At 42.7% G+C, this 20,680-nt stretch overlaps 2 protein-coding genes across 2 annotated transcripts; both read right to left on the minus strand.

Moving 5' to 3' along the window:
* Window positions 1-3,947: 3,947 nt before the first annotated feature.
* Window positions 3,948-9,054, minus strand: LOC308150766 (homeobox protein Hox-B7a-like; the record flags this gene model as incomplete). The annotated part of the gene is made up of 2 exons (XM_080523563.1): window positions 3,948-4,228; window positions 8,631-9,054. The coding sequence occupies 2 exons, from the start codon at window positions 9,052-9,054 to the stop codon at window positions 3,948-3,950; spliced, it is 705 nt and encodes a 234-aa protein (XP_080379689.1).
* A 2,487-nt stretch (window positions 9,055-11,541) lies between these two features.
* hoxb8a (homeobox B8a) lies at window positions 11,542-13,152 on the minus strand (the record flags this gene model as incomplete). Its single annotated transcript, XM_080523673.1, has 2 exons — window positions 11,542-11,864; window positions 12,729-13,152. 2 exons carry the CDS (start codon window positions 13,150-13,152, stop codon window positions 11,542-11,544), a joined length of 747 nt encoding a protein of 248 aa, XP_080379799.1.
* Between the last annotated feature and the right edge of the window lie 7,528 nt (window positions 13,153-20,680).

The following is a 20,680-nucleotide window of genomic DNA, read 5'->3' on the forward strand; positions in this document are numbered from 1 at the left end:
ATTTAGAAGAAAAAAAAGGGAAAAAAAGAAGACGGTTCAGTCTCATACTACCAGATATTTAACTATTCAGTGGGCTAGCCTATCTTACAGAACGCCATGTTCGTTGCGTGCCTGATCTTGTTTATTTCCTCTGGTCCTATACTAACGAGGCGTTAGGAGAACAGAGGAATGTCGCATAGCCTCGTGCCTTTTGATTAAGCATTCCACGTAAGAGGTGAGCCAAGACCGTCCGGCTGAATCTCATTGGTAAAGACTCCGCTCCGTCAAGCCTCGCCCTCGGCGCCCAGCCCGGACACCGCTAACCTTCTCACCGCTGTCCTTACACCACTGACACCCGCAGACAGCCACACAGACGAGCTCCACAAATCGATATCGATGTGGTGTATTTCGCTAATATGCCTCCGAGCGAAATACCAATTCATCAAACATACACAACGAGGTAAACATCAACACGCACTTTCGACAGACGACATGCTATGCCATTGTGATAGCCTATTATGTTCATATTTACTACAGGTTTACGCACATATAAACGTGAGTATTTTCATTTGAGTATTAGTATATATGATTGCGGATTAGGAGTAATTGTTTTTAAACTTTCCGTGAAACGAAACAGCGTGAGTGAATGACAGGCAAGCACGCCTTACCATTGTTGATAATCCGTCACTGATCCCCTGGACAGCGCGGCGAGCCTCGCGCAGTTCGCGGTAGGGCATTCCTGTCGCCCCGCGCGCTAGGTCCCGCCATTAGCGCGTGAAGCCACCGTGCACTGTGTGGCTTTACCGTGGCGCGCGGGCCGCCTTCGTCCCGTCTCACTGACATTAGTCACCGGGAGCGGAAGCATCCCCGTATGAAAAATTAGATGCGACCCTCCGGCATGTCCAGATCTCTCACAGTCAGTCGGGTCTCTCCATCTCTCCAACGGAAATCCCAATCACAGTCGGCCACATTAGCATAGCGCGAGGAGTCGCGAGGAGGCAGGTCTCCCCTCTCCCCCCCAGTCCTCTCTGTAAACACCGACATCGCCACACGAGCTTTTTTTTTTGCCTATTATTTCAAACATTCGATTAAAAGAGCGTTCTAGAACCTTGAAGGAGCACCGTGTTGCTGGAGAAGGTGCAGTGGCCAAAAGAATGCTGCAATATAACCACTTGGGAAATCATAAAAAGTTCATGTTCACGGTTACCCATCCACATGACCATCCTCGGCCAATCCGAGGACCCAGGCACTCATAAAGTTCTATCACAAAGTTGTAAATTTTCATAAAACAACAAGGAATTTATTGCATTTCTTCATGACTGCTTTAGCAGCAGTGGTTCTTCCGTCGCCATCTTTTTCTCCCGAAAAAGAATGAGCACAGGGAGGTTTTCTCTCCTGTTTTATCACAAAGATTCCGTCATATTTGGAGGATATTTTGTAGGCCGATCTGCGGGATATAAAGGCCCCCAGTGTGTGTTATTGTGCTCTTATAAGCTATTAATACACCATATTGTTCAGCAATTAAATGTATGATCTTGTTTTTTTTTCCACAGCTATTTGAAAGGGATCTCGATGCGTTCCATTCGCGAAAATACGCACACTTTATTCAAAATAGGCTAAATGGACAACCAGAAGAGACAGCCTACAGACTATTTGACGTTGCTCTGGGTTTGTTCCCCTACTTCTGTTGTTATATTGCTTATGAAATGTAGATAATTATCTCATGAAATATTAAGAATGTGTAACAATAAAATGCACTTATGATGAACTAATGTGTCCGCTTGTATCTTCAGATGTGTGCCATAAGCCTACTACCGATTATCACCGTATTATGCTCTTCTCAGTGTTGCAATATTATGTTTTAATGAAAGCTTTACACTATTTTATTTCACTATGGTCTATGTTTGTTTACCATTACGTATTGGTGATGATGTGCGCACAGAAATAAATCACTCATCATAGAAGTCACATCTACAGTTAGATACCGAGGGCTATGTTGGAATAACAACACAATCCCGCATAAGAGAAGATCTTGTAAAATCTGTTTTCATGAAGGGTGTTTAATATAGTCTTGTGGTGTACCCCGAACATGGACATAACAATATCGGAACGAATATCCATGGTGAAAACACGATGCGTAAAAAAAAAAATGTTTCGCAATGCGGCATTCATTCCCCGCATTGTGGTGAAGGAAGGCCCAAATAATAAACATGCCGGTTAAGAAATGTCCTACAGTACGAAATGCATTTCACTTCCTGGTTTATTTTCCGTGGTAGATACAGTAACTAAAGGAATACAATCGATTCTTCCTTTATGCAAATGAAGGAGGTTGAATATTAACGAAAAGGGAAAAGGGAAAACTAAACGGTGAAACGGTGCTTTGTTGCTCAACCCTAAATGTTGGCGCACAAGCAAACGCCTCCGTGAACGCCTGTTTCCCATTTTGTTGATTTTTTTGGTTACTTTTATGGTGGTTTCCGGCCTTTCATTGATGCAATAAACACATTAGTTACAACCCCCAATATAACAGTCTTCTTTTGGTTCTAGGGCTGTTCTATAGACTGTAGCTAGCACCAGCCTCGACCATACGGCGCACACCGCTTCAATAGGCCTATAGGAAAAACGAACCTACTAATAACCTTTTTGACTTATCAATTCAATGAACAAAATGAAATAATAAGGCATATTGAGTGTGGATAGGATGCTATCAACACCAGTAACCCTATCGTCATTCCTTCTCTATAATATAGCCTATATGTAGTCGCAAAATCTTAAATTAGGCCACATTGATAGAACATAACATTTCCACCGAGCCAAATGAGTAATAGCTAACTCCACGATTTCTAAATAATAGCTGTTATGATCATAACATTGGTAGTACACACGAATAGGCCTAAGCAGAATATTGCCAGCACGAAATACGTAGTTCGAGAACAATAAAGCGTGTGTGTGTATGTGTGTGTGTGTGTGTGTGTGTGTGTGTGTGTGTGTGTGTGTGTGTGTGTGTGTGTGCGTGTGTGTGGATAACTGGTGATTTCTCCGTCTTGCGGATGTGCATATCATATCATGCAGTCGTGTATGCCTGGCCTAAAGGCTGTTATCTGCGAGGGAGGGACCATGTTAGATCAAAGCATTTATTTTTACTTTTGTATCACATCTTCGATGACAGAGGGATATTTCTGATTAAATAAAGGGATGCGTTCTTCTATAGGCCATTGCATGTGAAGCCGAGCATCCTGTCTGCTACATTTCCTGTGTGTAACCTATTGTGCCAAACCCTAGGGAGAAAAAAAACATAACAGAAACATTTCCAATTCTTTACTTTTATTGACATGAATAAAACAATTGTGCAATTGAATAACGAATAGTCCCTCACGACACGAAAATATACAAATCCCTACATCCCGTGGTCCACTGTACACGTCAACAACAAAAGCTAGATGCGTCAAATTAAAAAAGTTAAAGTCCTTACAGCAAGACAAAAAAATATACATCCATAAGAACACATAGGCTACGACAGAGGATAAAATATATCATAACGAGGGTGACCTTCGATTTGCAAAACCGCTGCAAAAGCCGCTCCCTTCTCGGGAATACATCCCCGTAACAAAAGGTTTTGCATTATCACAGGTCGACGTCAATATACAACAGACTACCGATGAGCTCTTTCACTCTCTAAAACCAAAATACGAGTAACATCATTTTTATTAGACTATCGCTTAGCAACGAATGTTTACTCTTGTCTTCTTCTTTTCATGTTTTTTTTTTTCATGTTTTTTTTTTTACAATTTCACTGTACTTTTACCAAAACAAGACGTGGCTTTGGACATAACATTTATAAATCATTAATCTTAGTAGGTAGTATGTATGTTTTTACTCAGTGTAAGAATAGGGGACAGTATCCCCTACAATTGTAATATCAGTCTCTAGAGTCAGTGCTCCTTCATATTTTTCACCGTCATTCATCGCTATTCCTCCTCTTCCTCGTCCTCCTCTGCTACCGGTTGTTCGACCACGGGAGAGCTCGGTCCTGTCGTCGTCGTCGTCGTCGTCGTCGTCTTGTTCTCTTTCTTCCACTTCATCCTCCGGTTCTGGAACCATATTTTAATCTGCCGCTCGGTGAGGCACAGCGCGTGGGCTATCTCTATGCGTCGTCGGCGGGTCAGGTAGCGGTTGAAGTGGAACTCCTTCTCGAGCTCCAGCGTCTGGTAGCGCGTGTACGTCTGTCGGCCTCGCTTCCTGTCTCCACCTGTGAATAACGGAGAGAAGGGTTTGGTGTTTGAACAGTTAAAGACATATTAAATGGTATTGATATAAGAAAAATATGATTCTGAATTTGATATGATTTTTCCACAGGCCTGTAGTTTGTTCATAGCAAAGGCTATACTAGACAATTTGTGTTCTACTGATACCATAAAAACAACAACAAAAAAAGCTAAATTCAATTGATAATTGTAATGAAATTAAATGTAACTGCTCGTTTTCAGGCAGGATAGTGTATTAAAGTGTTAGCCTAACCTAGGCTATAGATATATATAGGCCGATGGTATCACCGGAAAGCATATCCTACGCCAGTGTAACTCAAATTAGTGAGAAAATGGGATATCTGTTGAAATAAAAAATATATATTTCGTTTAGATATGAAAACAGAAAACAGACTATGGGAGTGGGGTATATTTTCTTAAGGCGAAAAAGGGCAACAATAACGAAACTATCAAATCTCTGTCTAATGTTTTGAATGAGATATTAATTAGCCTACCTAGCCTATATTTATACAAATAAAAGCAAGCGGTAGAGGTGTATGCAAAGCTGTTTTACATGGCAAATATAAACACCTTTAGGTGTCTCTTAACAAGCTAGCTTGCGCCCCTAACTGTAAGACTATAGCTATACAGTAAACTAGTTTTACGGTCCCACAGGTCGATGGTGATAGAAAGCTCATACTGCAGTCTTAATATCCAACGGCTTACTTAAATCCTATGCTATTTCTATTACAAGTCTACCTATGCTACCTATGCTATTTCTATTACAAGTCTACAATACAATTGCATGTTAAAAGTATAAATCAGTTACAATGTGTTGCATCGTCGCATTATAACCTATAACCTCGCAGTCACGGTGGTCGAATGTGGGTCAATGTTAGCCTGCATGTTAGCCTATATATCAAAAATATCAAAAATAAAAAACGTTTTTAGCATTATTATTAAAAAGTAATATAATAGCATAACTAGGCTATATATGGGCTTTATATGGCCTGTGAGTCTTTGTGTCTGTGGGCCTATAGGCTACGAGCCTGTGTCGTGTATTATCCATGGTGTTGTTGTAAAGGATCTAAACCCAGCAGTGCACTTAACACCACTTACTTTACATTGCTACTCAAGGCGCAGTTACTGAATACAGGCCGCACCTGTAAAGCTATACGCCGGCCCATTAACGTCATAGTATCGAGGGTTCATCCCAACGACGGTTCAAAACAAGGCACATATTTCCCCCATCCAATAGGCTGGCATTTAGGCCTATAGCTACAAACACACACAAAAAACATAAATACATTTGCACTCTCTCAACTGTGGACCTGCATCTCTTTCACACACAAAAGGCCAGACATTCCACTGCAGGAACTGAAAGGGGGGATTTTGGGGGGGTTTTCTCAACAACAACACCTCAACAGAGTATTAATGGAGCGTACAAGGCCGAGGCCTCCTCGTATTAAAGCTCGATCGCAGGTAGAGACATCCGAGGAGCAGAACACGATCGCTCCGCGGTGCTACAAACACACAAGTGGGTTTTTACTTCCAAAAGGTACCGCATTCGATAGGAATGGGGACGGGTCTCCTCCTCGCTTCCGCTCGCAGCCAGACAGCCGTCTAATGGAGTCTACAGCAGCGGGCCCGAGCGCCGTGGAGCTTTATGGAGCGCAGTGGTCACTAACGGTTCTCATTTCCGCGTCTGGAGACGTGTCACGTTCAGAAATGAGACAGGCAAGGAGACAGACATGAAGAGAGAGAGAGAGACAGGGGGGTAGAGAAAGAGTAAGACAGAGAGAGAGAGAGAGAGAGAGAGAGAGAGAGAGAGAGAGGGAGAGAGAGAGAGAGAGGGAGAGAGAGAGAGAGAGAGACAGAGAGAGAGAGAGAGAGAGAGAGAGAGAGAGAGAGAGAGAGAGAGAGGGAGAGAGAGAGCGCTTGGAGGTCTGGACTGAGTGCCATGACAGGCAAATGGAAGAGGGAAAGAAAGAGAGAAGGGGGTATTCATTCTTATTGATGATATTTTTCTCTCCTATGGTGTCTGTCTGTGATTTGTTTCTCAGTAGAGACGGCTTGGCTGGAATTCCTCCCCGACAACCGCAGTTTTTGTCAGGAGTTTTAACAAGGACGAGCATTGTACTCAGAGAGCCACACAACACACACCCGTAGTATAAGAAATGGAAAGTTAATAGGAAAGAGACTGACTGAGAGTGTGTGTGTGTGTGTGTGTGTGTGTGTGTGTGTGTGTGTGTGTGTGTGTGTGTGTGTGTGTGTGTGTGTCTGTGTGTGTGTGTGTGTGTGTGTGTGTGTGAGAGAGAGAGAGAGAGAGAGAGAGAGAGAGAGAGAGAGAGAGAGAGAGAGAGAGAGACTATAAACCATAGTGATAAGGGATTATTTATAAAGTGTCATTAATGCGTGGAGCTGTGCAACCGTGGAGTTGTGGAAAAATGTAGCTAACAATAATTTCCTTTCACTTTCTAAAATTAATTTGGTTCTGGGTTCAAAATATCACACTCAGACATTCCAACGGTATTTTTTAAAGTTTTTTTTTTAAACCTTATTGCCCTCAAACTCCCAAACCATTCCCCATCTAAATTAGAATCTATATGTTCATTACTGGGGCTGGCCTGTGTGGGTGGCACCCGGTCACAACACAACACATATTTCTTTTCGACACAAGGGCTCTCGCCTCTCTCTCTCTCCCTCTCTTACTCTTATCAGTGTGTGTGTGTGTGTGTGTGTGTGTGTGTGTGTGTGTGTGTGTGTGTGTGTGTGTGTGTGTGTGTGTGTGTGTGTGTGCGTGTGTATGTGTGTGTGTCTGTGTCTGTGTCTGTGTCTGTGTGTGTATGTGTGTGTGTGTGTGTGTGTGTGTGTGTGTGTGCCAACAGTCTGCCTGTCTGTCTACCATGCAGCTTCTCTGTATCCACATGTACTTACAAGACAAAAAGTCAAGAGCAATAAGCAGAATGAAATTCATATCGTGATTTTTCTTGTCTTTGTCCGTTAACGTCCGTTATCGGGACTTTAAAATCGAATTGTGATTTCGAGCATCATTTACTGAGAATACCTGATTTAAAAAAGCCGTTAGAAAAGCGGTTAACGGACTTGCAATGGGATGGCTGGCACAGTGCGGAATGCGGGAGAAACATGTAAACTATGCATATTTCACACGGTGACATTATATAAATAGCTGTACACATACCGTACACAACGAGTGAACACGTATGAGAGAAACGTGCGGTAACGAAAACCTGCTAGTAAATGTCAGTAGCAGAGGCTAATGAGGACGTATCTGTTTCAAAACTATTTATGTTGTCATAGGTTCTGCGCCAGAGGCTAACAAGAGGTGGGAGCACTGAAAGTTGACAACTGACTGATAGGGACTTTGTGGTAGTAGTAGCCAAAGCCTCGAGTGTCTACAGAAAACCATTAGGCAAAAAGTTGTAAGCCACTATTTCACTTTGGGGCCGCACACGAATTGAAAGTGGCTGTTCCTTGATGGTGTGTAATTTTTCAGGAGGCCCTAAAGTGCATAAAACGTACGCGCGCGCGCGCACACACGCACGCGCACACACACACACACACACACACACACACACAGACGAACGTTTACTTTTACGCAAGCATTTGACAATTTGACATTTCATTTGTTGCTTTACTATAAGCCTACTGTGGAGCCATGGCTTAGCATAAGCATTTATATCCACCAGGACTGTGTGTTACATGGGAGGTAGACTCAGCGGTATAAGGCCTACTGAACTATTCCACAATAAGCCAGTTGAGAAAGCCAAACAAAAGGCTATACGCGGGGACAAAACAGTGTAGGGCACTAAGGCTCACTCCCTAAACCACAACTGTCGTCGCAGCATTTACAGTGTTCACATCGTTCCGAAGCATTTATAGGACAGTAAACCATAAGCCGACCGACACAGGGAGGGAGTAGCTATGCGTCTCATATTCAGGCCGTTGTTGGGGCCGCTTTCCATAAGCTCCTAATAAAACCTGCAGAAACAACAGAACGCTATGGAGGAGCTTTAGAATGAGCTATTTTCTCTACCGACGACAGTTAGATAATCCTACGCCCCCCTCCCTTCTCTGTCTCTCTGTCTCTCTCTCCCCCTCTCTCTCTCTCTCTGTATTTTAACACAATACCACCTAATGAATATTCAGATGTCTTAAATTATGGTTTTATGGAGGTCGTATAGCCATAAAAGATCTGCGCCGGCAGAGCGGCGTAAAAGCATAGTTCAGGAAGTCGCCTTGGCCACTCCGCAACGGCGCTGTTTAAAGACCGTTTAACGTAATTATTAGGTCGGTGCCGAGCGACACCCCCCCTCCGATCCAAACCCTCCTCTCCCCACCCCGTTCCTCTCGTTTTAAAAAAACATATATTTATCTCAAGTATACCTGAGCTCCTCATCCAGGGGTAAATCCGGACGTTGTCCTCGTTCTGCTGCTCCGCTTTGCCGCAGCCGGAGGTCTTGGAGGGGTCTCCTCCTCCGGAGCACATCATGGAGAGGTTGGGGTGGTCGAACGGCGAGCAGTGCATGTTGAGGGAGCCGGCGCCCAGTCCGTACGCCGAGGGATACATGCCGTGGTGGCTCTGGGGCGGCATGTTCCCCGCGTTGTTCCCGTACAGTCCCGGTAGAGAGGAGGAGGAGGCGGAGGAGAACGCAGCGGCGGCGCCGGAGCCCGAGACATAGCCGCTGGCTCGCGGGGAACTGGACGCAAAGGCGCACGAAGTTTGCTCGGGAAAGACCCCACTTGGAAAAACCGAACTTGCAGCTTGATATTTGGAAAACAAAGCATTCGCATAATACAATGAACTCATAATTTGACCGGTGATTTGTAGGCCGGGAGGTTTTAGTGTCTGTTTTACGAGGTACTGTGATATATTACAGAATTACAGTCTAGATTTACACCAAAAATCACCCCTTTTTCCTCAGGGGCCACGTGACGGGGGCCATGTGACACACAGTTATCCAATAACAGTGGGGCTTCCCACAGCCTGGCTAATGTGGAAAAAAGTGCACCAGACTGACCATAGGCAACACATAAAATACTTGAGACTATCCACTCCCCTGTACAGGCAGAGGCTCCTCCAATCAACCAGCTATACAAGAGCACGGAAATCGATGGTCAACAGAATATATTCTGTAATCACCTGGTGCGGGGCCCGGTGATAAAAAACAAAAAGCAAAAAAAAAGAAACCGTCTGATCCGTACAATGATCCAACTGATTGTAAACCGATCTTAAAATGTCGTCTGCTTTCTAGTTGGGCATCAACACACAAATAAGAGGAAAAACCTATTTATTTCCGTATCGATTTTACTCAGCCTTGTCCTGTCGTGCCATGGGGGGGGGGGAGGTTCTCTCTTCTCTCTTCTCTCATCAAGTTCCTCGTGAAACACAGATTGTGTTGTTGTTGTTGTTGTTGTTGTTGTTGTTGTTGCTGTGTCTCTCCGACGCCTCGTCTATGTCATGCATGGCCAGCTGTGGCAGCCTATGGAGGCTATAGCCCTGCACAGTGCAAGCTCTGTCCTGCCCGGAGTGAATGTCCGCCTTAGAGCATCTCTCTACTCTAACCCACAGCATGCAGAAGACTGGGGCTCCAGGCAACACGAACACTTTTGTATTTTACGAAACTAGCCAGTAGCAGCAGCCTCGAGACGCCTCGCGCCACTCACACCGCGTTCTCTCACTCACAGAGGCATCATGGACTCGAGCCTAGGCCCACCATCACCTGACGCGCAGGTGCTTATAGTGTTTCAGTTGGGGGGGGGGGTTCTTTATTTATTTATTTATGTATTTATTTATTTATTTATTTATTTATTTATTTATTTATTTATTTATTTATTTATCTCTATCGAGTCTAAACAGTCATTCTGAGTGGTATTTGAAGTGAAATATTGTACTGTACTGGTTGAAATACCATTAATTGGTGGGGAATATCAAATCAAATCAAATCAAATTAAAATGTGATTCATCAGATATTGAGCATGGTTCTAATTCCGTGATGGAGAGTTTTCGGTAAGCCTTTGAATGAATCTGTCGTAGGCCTTTGCCTGTCAGTGTTGTGTCAGTGTCACTATTCATTCAGCTCACACTGAGGTTGCCACGTCTGTCAGAGTGGTCTTTAGATTGAGCCAGCCCAGTATGGGCTCCACGCGCCATGGCATTATCGGCCTTACTAGGCTATACAGCTTGTGAGGTGATGGGCCTAATCATGTTTGAACAGTTGAAGTATTCTGACTCACGTCATCTCCAAATAGTTTAAAGGAAGACGCACCCAGTAGCCATAAATAAACACAGTTTTTTTTAATGAGGTGTTTTAATACGCGTGTGTCGTGTAGGTGAGAATCCCCTGAAAGCTAATTGTGTGGCCTTTCGAAACGTCCCGGTTGAATCAGTTCTAGGAGGTGACCAGCGCTGGGACCTCGAACACCTTAAGAGGAAATGAAGCAGATTAACACCAATGACGTCACGGATTCTCGCTTGTAAACTTTATTGTTGTAAAGTCTTTCTTCCGCCACTTCCAGGGTTTTCAGACAATAGAACAGAGTGATGAAAAACAATAAAATCACATCATCAAAGTCCCCATAAACTAATTCACGAGTACAGTACACATTCTGTTTCACAGTAAACGAGGGGCTCACATGACATGACATCTTTCTTTCTTTTTGTATTATTTCATTTTTATTAATTTTTTTATTCTTTTTTTTGTTTGTTTTGTTTTTGCACTGTGCGCATGCTTACCCAAGAAAAGGAAGACAACAAAATACCATCAATCGAAACGAACTAAGGAAGGTGTAAAAAGAGGAAAACCTACGGCATAAATAGGCAGTTTCATGTTGTTGGAATTCATTATTTGCTACGTCATCATCATAACATAACATATCATAGTAAGTGAGAACAGTAAAAAGTGCACCATCTTAACTTAAAAACTATACAGCTGCCAAGAGAAATTGTTAATGATAAAATTCTAACAATAATAGAAATATTTCACGATAATTGTTCCACAAAGAAAGGAAGCTATTTTTTTTCTTCTTTAAACACTAGAATATGTTTCCAACATCAGATAAAAAGTACAAATGCTTCATTTTCCTCCTGTTCAAATGTTTCATTTTTGTCCCAATGCAACCATAATGTACATGGTCTAGTCTTTTGCGTCACCGCATGGAGACTTCCCACCGATTGGAACGCAGAGCGACCAGCCGACGACCACGTTCCTGGCCCTTCTTCTCCCCCCTCTCTCTCTCTCTGTCTCTCACTGTCCTTTCCACGGTGCTGATTCCGACCCCCCACTCACCATATAGCTTACATTTGCTTAGCTTTGTCGCAGTCTTCTGCCCCGGACGACTGAGCGCCCCCGCCACCCCCCTGCTCCTTCTCCCTCTTCTCCTTCTCGATCTCCTCCTGCTCGGTCTTGCTACTGGGGAATTTGTCCTTGTTATTCTCCTTTTTCCATTTCATCCTTCGGTTCTGGAACCAGATTTTGACCTGCCTCTCGGTCAGTCCCAAGGCGTGCGATACCTCGATCCGCCGCTTGCGGGTCAGGTAGGGGTTGAAGAGGAACTCCTTCTCCAGCTCCAGTGTCTGGTAACGGCTGTAGGTCTGCCGTCCTCGCCTCCGTCCGGCTGCTGCACACGAAGATTAAGAGAAACAACACGCATGAGACACACAACACACTATAGACACACACACACACACACACACACACACACACACACACACACACACACACACACACACACACACACTCTTATGAAACCCTGACCAGAAAGAAAGACATGGCAACGCGCTTCTCCAGCTACTCTCCCACAACCCCTGGTAGCCTAATCAATCCTCCGTGGTATAAAAGGGTGAAGCTATCAAATATATCATTCTCAAATGTTCCATGTCCCCAAGGTAACGATAAAAATGGTTAGATTTATCTCCAAGTGATTTATAAACATTTCACTATAACATCTAAATGATCACAACGTTCAATTTCCACACGTTCATACGATATTCAATAGAAACTAAGCAAATAATGTCTCACTTCAACGCCCCCACACATGCACGCACATCCAAAGGCTTTTAGGTGCAGCCATAAAGCGGATAACCTGTGTGGGGAAACCGCCACCTTGTAGCGAAATAATCCCCGAGCCCCACTGTAAGTCGTAAAAGCGAGTAGTAAAACTTTGACCGGGGTGAGAATGTGTATCAGCTGCGGGCCATGGCGCTTACACATGGAGAGAAGAAAGGGACGAACTCCCTTTCTATCTCCCTCTCCTTCTCTCCCTCTGTAGCTATATGGCGGGGTCATTAAACAGTAAAGTGATTCACAAGTTTTGGACACCATAAAACAATAAACGCGCTATTGTCTCTCTACTCGCGCACAGGAAATGCACCCCCAGATCCTAATTGCGTATGAGGTTTTAAGGTTTAACTTTCTGTTCCCCGCGTTCGCGGTTTTCACGCCACAGACTAAGAGCGGTGTTTGTCGTGTTCGCTCGCCTCACCTTGTGGTCTCATCCACGGGAATAGCTGCGTCGGAGAGGGGCTCTGCTCCGTGCCCTCCGTCTCGTCTCCGAGCCCCGCGGCGGCGAGCTTACAGTCGCTGTACTGGACCAGGTCCGCGTCCGGGGTTCCGAACAGGGTCTGTCTCTGGAGGGCGTCGTAGCCGTAGAAGTTGCCCGGCTCTCCATGACACGTTACCGCGCAGGGGCTCTGTTGGTAGGGGGCCGAGGAGAGCGTAGACGCGCCGTGGTGGTAGAACTCTTGGATCTGAGGGGGATGTTGGAAAGTTGCTCCGCTGCCCGGTCCATACACGACGGTGGGTCTACTTCCAAGGTCCTGCGCGAACCCGCACTCGTAATAGTTGGGACGTAACGAGTCTCCACTTTTGTATTTGGAGAAGAGAGAGTTGACAAAATATGAACTCATTTTTTGTTGTTGTTGTTTTGTTGTTGTTTTTATGTTGTCGTTTGTTTTGTGTTTGTTAAAGTCTCACACGCTCGAGGAGAGGAAGGACACTGGATGTTTCTTGGGTTTTGAAAAAAAAGAGGAACCCAAATAGGTAACTAGTATATAATCTTGTATTTCAAAATACCCTATCTAAATAGCTGAAGCCACAATCATGCCGATTCCATAAAATCGTCTCCACTGAAGTGCTCCTGCATCACAATTCCGGTATGAGGTGCCAGTTCACAAACAGTTTTCTGTGATTTACTCCGCTGCAAATGAGTTGTTTCATATTTTGCGGTGTCTTTTCACGATCATTTGCATCTATTATCGAATCCTCATCCCATTGGCTTCTCACATCCCACACGGAGCCCGCTCTGCGCGCTTCTGATATGGACGGAGTGAGAGAATGAAAAAGGGAGAAAAGCAGAAAGGGAGAGAACGGAGAGGGAGCGACGGACTAGGGGAGAGGGAGAGGAGAGGGGGGGTCGAGGAGGGAGAGAGGAGGGGAGAATATGCGCATTAATATATTCAACCGGGTAAGTTAATGAGAAATCTGCCGCTTTGCATCAGATCAAATACAGAGCGCCCCCCCCACTACCCCCCCCCCCCACCCACCCACCCCGACCCCCCTCACCACCACCACCACCACCCCTACCCAGCCCCAGTATACCCACTCTAAAACCCTTCCTAGAGAGATTGATTTTTAGCATGTAGCTAATAGGGCAACCTAAAGGGATGCAACATTTACTCATTAATTTCTAAATTCTAATGAGGTAGGTTCCCCTTTTTCTCAAATGTCAGTATCGCACTGGCAAATTGTGAAAGTACACGACTTAATTGGTGTCAGTTTTAACAAGTCCTATAAATGTAATAGCAGTTCTAAAACAACTTGTCAAAACCTCCCTGCTTACCCCCAGCTTCTTGGAAACAAACGACGTAGTCAGACTTAACATTTTGATTATCGTATATTTATAAATATGATATTCATAAAGTTGTGAAGACGTCTGATCTGAGTACCACTCGTGCTGTAATGGAGAAAGTGGTTGTAAATGGTTTAACAAACTATAAAATGCAATAAACGCCTGGGCTGTTTGTTGTTTACACCGTGCGTCAAAAAAGCTGTTAGGATTTTATGAGGTTCCACGACCAAGACCATAAACGCTTCACTCGGAGCAATTTCACCGATGTAGAAATATTCAAGTATCTAATTGTCATTTTAGTTGTGGTTTCCATACGGACTGTCATTATAGAGGTTGATATTTTAACCCCTAGGACGTATTTCTGCGATATATACAAGGAGGGGCTAACTTGCTAGAAAGGTTGTGTTCTTTAATGACCTCGTAAAGACGGAAATATTGTTATGAATGGGATTCAGTAAATAAACTTTAAAGAGAATATAGACCTACACGTTATTGGTTTAGGTAGCCTATATCGGTTCAGTTTTAGTTTGCAGGTGAAATGATTTAGCCACGACGGTTGTCGTCGAAAGAAACACATACAGAATTCTAACGTCGAGACAATTAGTGTAGGACCTTTGGAATTCTGATGGCATGTTTTAACCTTCAGATTCAGTGTTGCACAATACAATATAATAATGTATAATGTATACTTCCATATCGTATCATGAGATCTGTTTTTTATTATTTGTTATATGTTTTATGCAGGCAATCGTAAACTGATGATATTGTAATAATATTCTGTATGATATCCTGCATAACCCTCTGGTAGAAATGTAAATGTTTGCATGTCTTTTTCTCCGTTAAGTGTGCTTATGCAAGACCTACTGTAAATTGTTACATTTGTACATCTAATCAATATGATCAATATAAAGCAATGACGACTCAATTAGTCTCGTGGAACGTTTTTGAGGGTATATACTTCAAATGTTTTATATGAAGGCCCATATTATATTGTAGGCCTATAGTATTGGATGTATGACATTTTGCATTGTAATTTCATTAAAGATCTAATATAAACTAACTTGCCTATTGTCTTCAACGGCGGACTATTAACAATCACTGAATATGAGCTGTAGAATTCTGACATTATGTGTATTATGTGCCCCTATCATTCATTCAAATGTTATCTTTTACACATCACGAAATCAAAATGTTTACAATTAAAATATATGTTTTACAACCACGCATACACAGCATAATGTAGCTTAATATAGGCCGATCACATCATTTAACTTTTAGGACTGTTTAGGCCGGCGACAAAAGTCAGTAATTTAGATATTTCGTTATATTGTTAAAAATAATCTGTTTTTTCAAATAATACATATAAATGTAAAGAGTTGACTTATAATGTTACACAAAATGCAATCGAACACATAAGCATGACGACATATAGGTGTCTGTAAGATCATTACCCAAGTCATTGTGGACAACAACTTCCTAGAAAATGAAATGTGCAAAAGGAGAAAATAGTCCGTCCCGCAAAGCATATTTATTTACTATCCAAATTAAAATCAATATTTCTAACGAATCAAACAAATAGCCAGTCTTGTATGCACACGCGCTTTCGTTTCACTTCCCAAATGTAGGCATGTGAATGCAGAGCCTACTCAGATAGAGGAGAAAAAGATATTAATCTTTTTCTTTCCCTTGAATACTCAAGTTTAGCTGGTGTAGAGTGGCCTGTCTGTATTTTTCAACGGACTTCCGGATAGGCAGACAACACGGCGGAGGCTTTCTGTGGTGGACCAACAGCGCCATCAAGTGGCCGTTTTTAGATATGCCACAGGAAGATTTCAGGTTAATGGCGGTTTATGATTCTATAAACACGACACATAAACCTACCTAATGAGAGCATTTCACTACTGCGTAAATGTAATCCAATACTAAAATTGAAAACCGGAATAATTGTAAATGTAGGCTTTATTTTGTGAAATGAAATGGCGTCTCCTGTTGATTATCAGACGACTACATGTTTAATGTTATTATGAGTCTCCATACAATGCTGTTTACCGTCAACAAAATGGTTAGAGATATTCACGACGGTTAAATATGGTTAATGATATACACGATATATTGTTGAATGCAAAAAATATCAAGACAACATAAAGAGTAATGTTGTATAGTCTCCAATATCTCTCTGAAATATATCAGCCTATACCGTATACTGTATAGGCCTACATAGTGTTGTTTTATTTCATAGTATGAAGACCGAGGCGTCACAATGTACATACAATCAATTCAACAATTTGAGAAGGATCAAAAAGGTGAACCTAATCATCCGAAAACCGTAGAAAACGAAATATTCCAGTAGCTTTGTAATTGTACGCCAAGCGACGAAGCCTAATAGTTAATAATGAAAAACTGAATGACGATATTTGAGTAAATTAAAGGTTTAACGTTTTTTACACAACCGCTCACATATTTTAAATGGTATGAATAATTTGCAAATTATGTATTTTAAGGGCTATGGCGAAGCATCAATATTATGGGCGACATCAGAAATATTAGATTAGGAATGGCTGTCATATATATGTGGTGTTTTGGTATAAACAAACAAGTTACTTTTTATACACCTTGTTTAAAACTAGATTGTATTATTATTATTGTTATTAGTAGTAATATTATTGTTATTAGTAGTAATATTATTGTTAATAATATGTTTTAATATAACATGTTCTAATACCCTAGCCTACTTTAGAACATAGTTTTTACTTCCTTCGTTATGTTTATGGTTGGACAATGATAGGCATGGGCTATCATAGCAACCATATATTTATACTTGCTAAAATGTCGTTGTCAACAAAGTCGCCTAGGTCTACAGTCTAGCCAAATAGGCTATATTTTGCTTACTGAAAAAATGACTATTCGTTTAGTTCTGATTATCACCTTAAATAGGCTATAGGTATTAACAGCACATATTGCTAAAGCGATAATAGTAAAGTAGCATAATAGCAGAAGACACCGAGGCCTACTCCCAGATAGCGATCATAAAGACAGGTTGTAAACGTTCTTGTGCAATAAAATAGTAACTTTGCGGTCTGTTGTTGTACCTAAGCCGTCATAAGAACATGTAATGTAGGTTATTATAACATCCAGACGTGTCCCTCATATGTGTCTTTATTTGTTTACAATCCCATCACACCATGAAAGTCAGAATTTCAAACTCAAGACTACTAAGCTGGGAAAACCTGCAGCTTTTAGAAAAGAAAGAAAGAAAGAGAGAGAGAGCTGCTGTCTCTCTAGCAACCGTCTTTTGTAACCGATTCCACGACCTAACAATCGAATTAGCCCTCTCCTGCCACAACAGGTCCATCCTAGGCCGGGCTAGAGGTTGTAAACACATTAGAGTCCCGCTATCTCAGACGTCTCGCCAGAGTCTTTTTGTGGCGCTTTATGGCCCCGCTATAAGGCGGTCAGGATGCGCTCGGAAGTGGGACAAAGGGAGGTGGCGAGAACACTGCACCCCAGGCCGGTCATCTGGAAGTCCAGACCTCGCCGTGCAAAGGCCCCCCCACCTCCGTGTGGAATCCGTAAACAACAAACGCTGCACACAATAAACGACCCCCCCAAAAAAGAAAACGCCAAAGGAACAGAACGGCGCAGGTCCCCCTGCATGTGCAGCCAGGGTCTAGTATCCTAGTATCCTATATGCTTTGACTGCATGCGACACCTCGAAACGGTTATTCAGGAGGACTTGAAACTTTGTTCTCCCTTCTCCTCGTGTTTGCTTTACAGCCGTTTAGTTCTTAACCTTCAGAAATTTATACCCTATAAAGTTTTATTGCAGTCATATTCTTTTATTGCGGCACACCGCATTGAATTTTCTTTCTCTTCTTTTATGACAGTAGACTTCCCCATCCCCTCCTCCCAGAGCGCGAGACCACATCCCTTCTGATGTTTGTTTCCTCTCCAGAACACCAAAACAACGCACGTGAGGGCCTTAATGTCGTGTGCACGCGCGGGGGGAACTGATAGAATCCTTGCATTAGCCTTATATTGTTACGAGTCAGCTGCAGTGACCAAACCAATAGTCCTACTGACCCACTAGCAGGACTAAAGGACATTTGATATGTTCACCCCCATTCCAATTCTCGTGTTTGCCAATGGGAACCTCCATGCGAGTTGCACATCTGCAGACCATAGTGTTGGCCCGAGCTTCAAAATAGGCTACATGTTTAATTACTATCGTATGTCCTGATGCACAACAACACCACCCGGCGACGGCGACTCCAGCGACGCCCACTCGCACATTTACTCTCGGGAGTTGTATATATGGCGATGATGTGTTTAACATTTTTTAAATGTTATAGTATGAAACAGTTAAATACTATATTGCAAAATGTCATAGATTACAGACCCCAGCCATGACAACGTCGCCACAGGGACGCACTCTATACACAAGTCATTTACTGTTCAATCCAAGCCCACCAGAAACCCCCCTTTGCTATGTGTAAAAGGTACTACATATAAATTATAGGCGAACATTTTAAAAAAAAAAATGCCGTATTGGGCGTTCCATTTTTAGAAATAGCATTAACTAATCCCACGTTTTCTTCTCGCTTTTTGCCCCCTTGGAAAAAGTGAGCGTGCGTGAGGGCCTTTAGAATCATACCCTACTACCTACCTCAGCCCGGCAGTCATGTGGCGCGAGCTCATGAAGGCTATTTTCCAGACTGCCAATGGCTTTCACGCCACGTCCTCCCATAACCCCGACCCTGTGCGCCAGGACGTGGGACATGTTAAATACTCCTAACCAAAGCTAACATTGTCATAGAAGTATGAAGTGGAAAACCTCAGATAAATGATGTGTCACTGGACGAGAGGCATCTTAATAACGAATGCTAAGGCTGGAACCTCACAGGCCTTGCATGTGTGTTAGTCCTGACGCCATGGCCAGAAAGACGCCTTCTGAGACTATAAGTACAATTCAAGACAAATGCTCTGGCGCACGAGACATATTTGTAACACATGCTCATCGCTGCCAGAGATGAAATGGAAATGTGAAAAAATAGGCTCGAGAGTTGTTCTCACGCGCAGCAAAGGAACTTATCACGGGCCCGCATCGCCTTTTACGCCTTTTGCGCGCTCTTGATACCTTGCGCCCACCTTCCTCACTGTCCAAAATCACAAAAGGAGAATAAATCGTGATGTTTTCATTAATGTAAATGTTTATCTATTTTCATTTCAGTATCGAATCAATCCATTGGAATTCTTAACAGCAATAAAACAGAGCCAGAGACAGATCGTTCTACTGTAAACTCTTTTTTAATATGAACCCAGCATCGGCAGTGCAATCGCACAGTTAAACAACAACACAGAACAACAGAAGGAAATGTACATGAGGGACAAAAGAGATTAATGTGATATATAAAAAAAAGACGAGGAGGGGGGGGGGGGGGGAAGAGTATACTTTCTGGGATCAGTCGGTAGGTCCAACAGCGTGTTATTAAAAACAGAAGAGTTCAGTTGAGATTACGTATTTGATGAAAGCTGCCGTGGATGCGAGGCTCGCGCCTTGACAGATAATGGCGTCTCGCATGCTCCACTGTACCAGCCATGCACGCGACTCCAGAAAGATAATTTGACAATATTCCACTGATAATCAGCTTCAGATCCCCAGAAGTTCGCAGGAATCCCCACAGACAAAAAACAATACTTGTATACAAATAAGTACAGACCTCCTTACTGTATTGACAACACATGTTAAATCAACGCTCAATACATTCTGGACAAGAACATGTAAACAATATCTAAAACTGGAAAAACTACAATCGCCGTATTCATTCCAGTATGATGTTATCTCCCCCACAAAACATCAATTTTAAACATGACATTTCAATAAAAACTATCGAGGTTACTCACGTAGGCCTATTTACAATAAATTAGAAATAATACCATCCAAAAACTGCTAAAGAATGGTGCATTTTCTTCAGATAGATTTCAATTCATAAAACACACAAACATACAGAGAACTAAATGACGTTTCATGATTATAAGAGGCATGCGCTGACAGTGTAAACATTTGTACTCATCAACAATGTGGGTTGTTAGTGAAAAGGTTGTTATATCCTATACTAAGCGCATCAAATCTTTCATGGCACATGTTTAAAAGGGACGGTTATTTTATGCCGTGTTTCATTCCCCCTGAAATGAACAGAACCTTAGAACCATGAACAGAACCTTAGAACCATGCCGCTGTTATGAGAATGCTCAGTTACCAGTTGAAATATACAGGCGTCAGGTCTCAACTGACCTTTTTATTGTGGATGTTGCCATGGCCAAATTAGACGTACAACAGTCCTCCTTGTCGCAAACCAGGCTCCATCTAAATCTGAACCAACATGTTGTTTATGGTCCTTCCATAAAGCAGCCCCTCACAACCCAATTCACACTACACTAGTCCCATAGCATGCCCTACATCAAGTAGGTTAGCCTAGTTTCTCACCATAAGGGTTTAAAAGTAAAATGTCTCAAAGTTATTTTATTTTAACAGTAAAAAACAATGAACTTGTAGCCAGCCCAATATTGGCTATCAAAGACATATTAAA

Source organism: Nansenia antarctica (assembly GCF_963989245.1).
Source record: "Nansenia antarctica genome assembly, chromosome: 2".
NCBI classification, from domain to species: Eukaryota; Metazoa; Chordata; class Actinopteri; order Argentiniformes; family Microstomatidae; genus Nansenia; species Nansenia antarctica.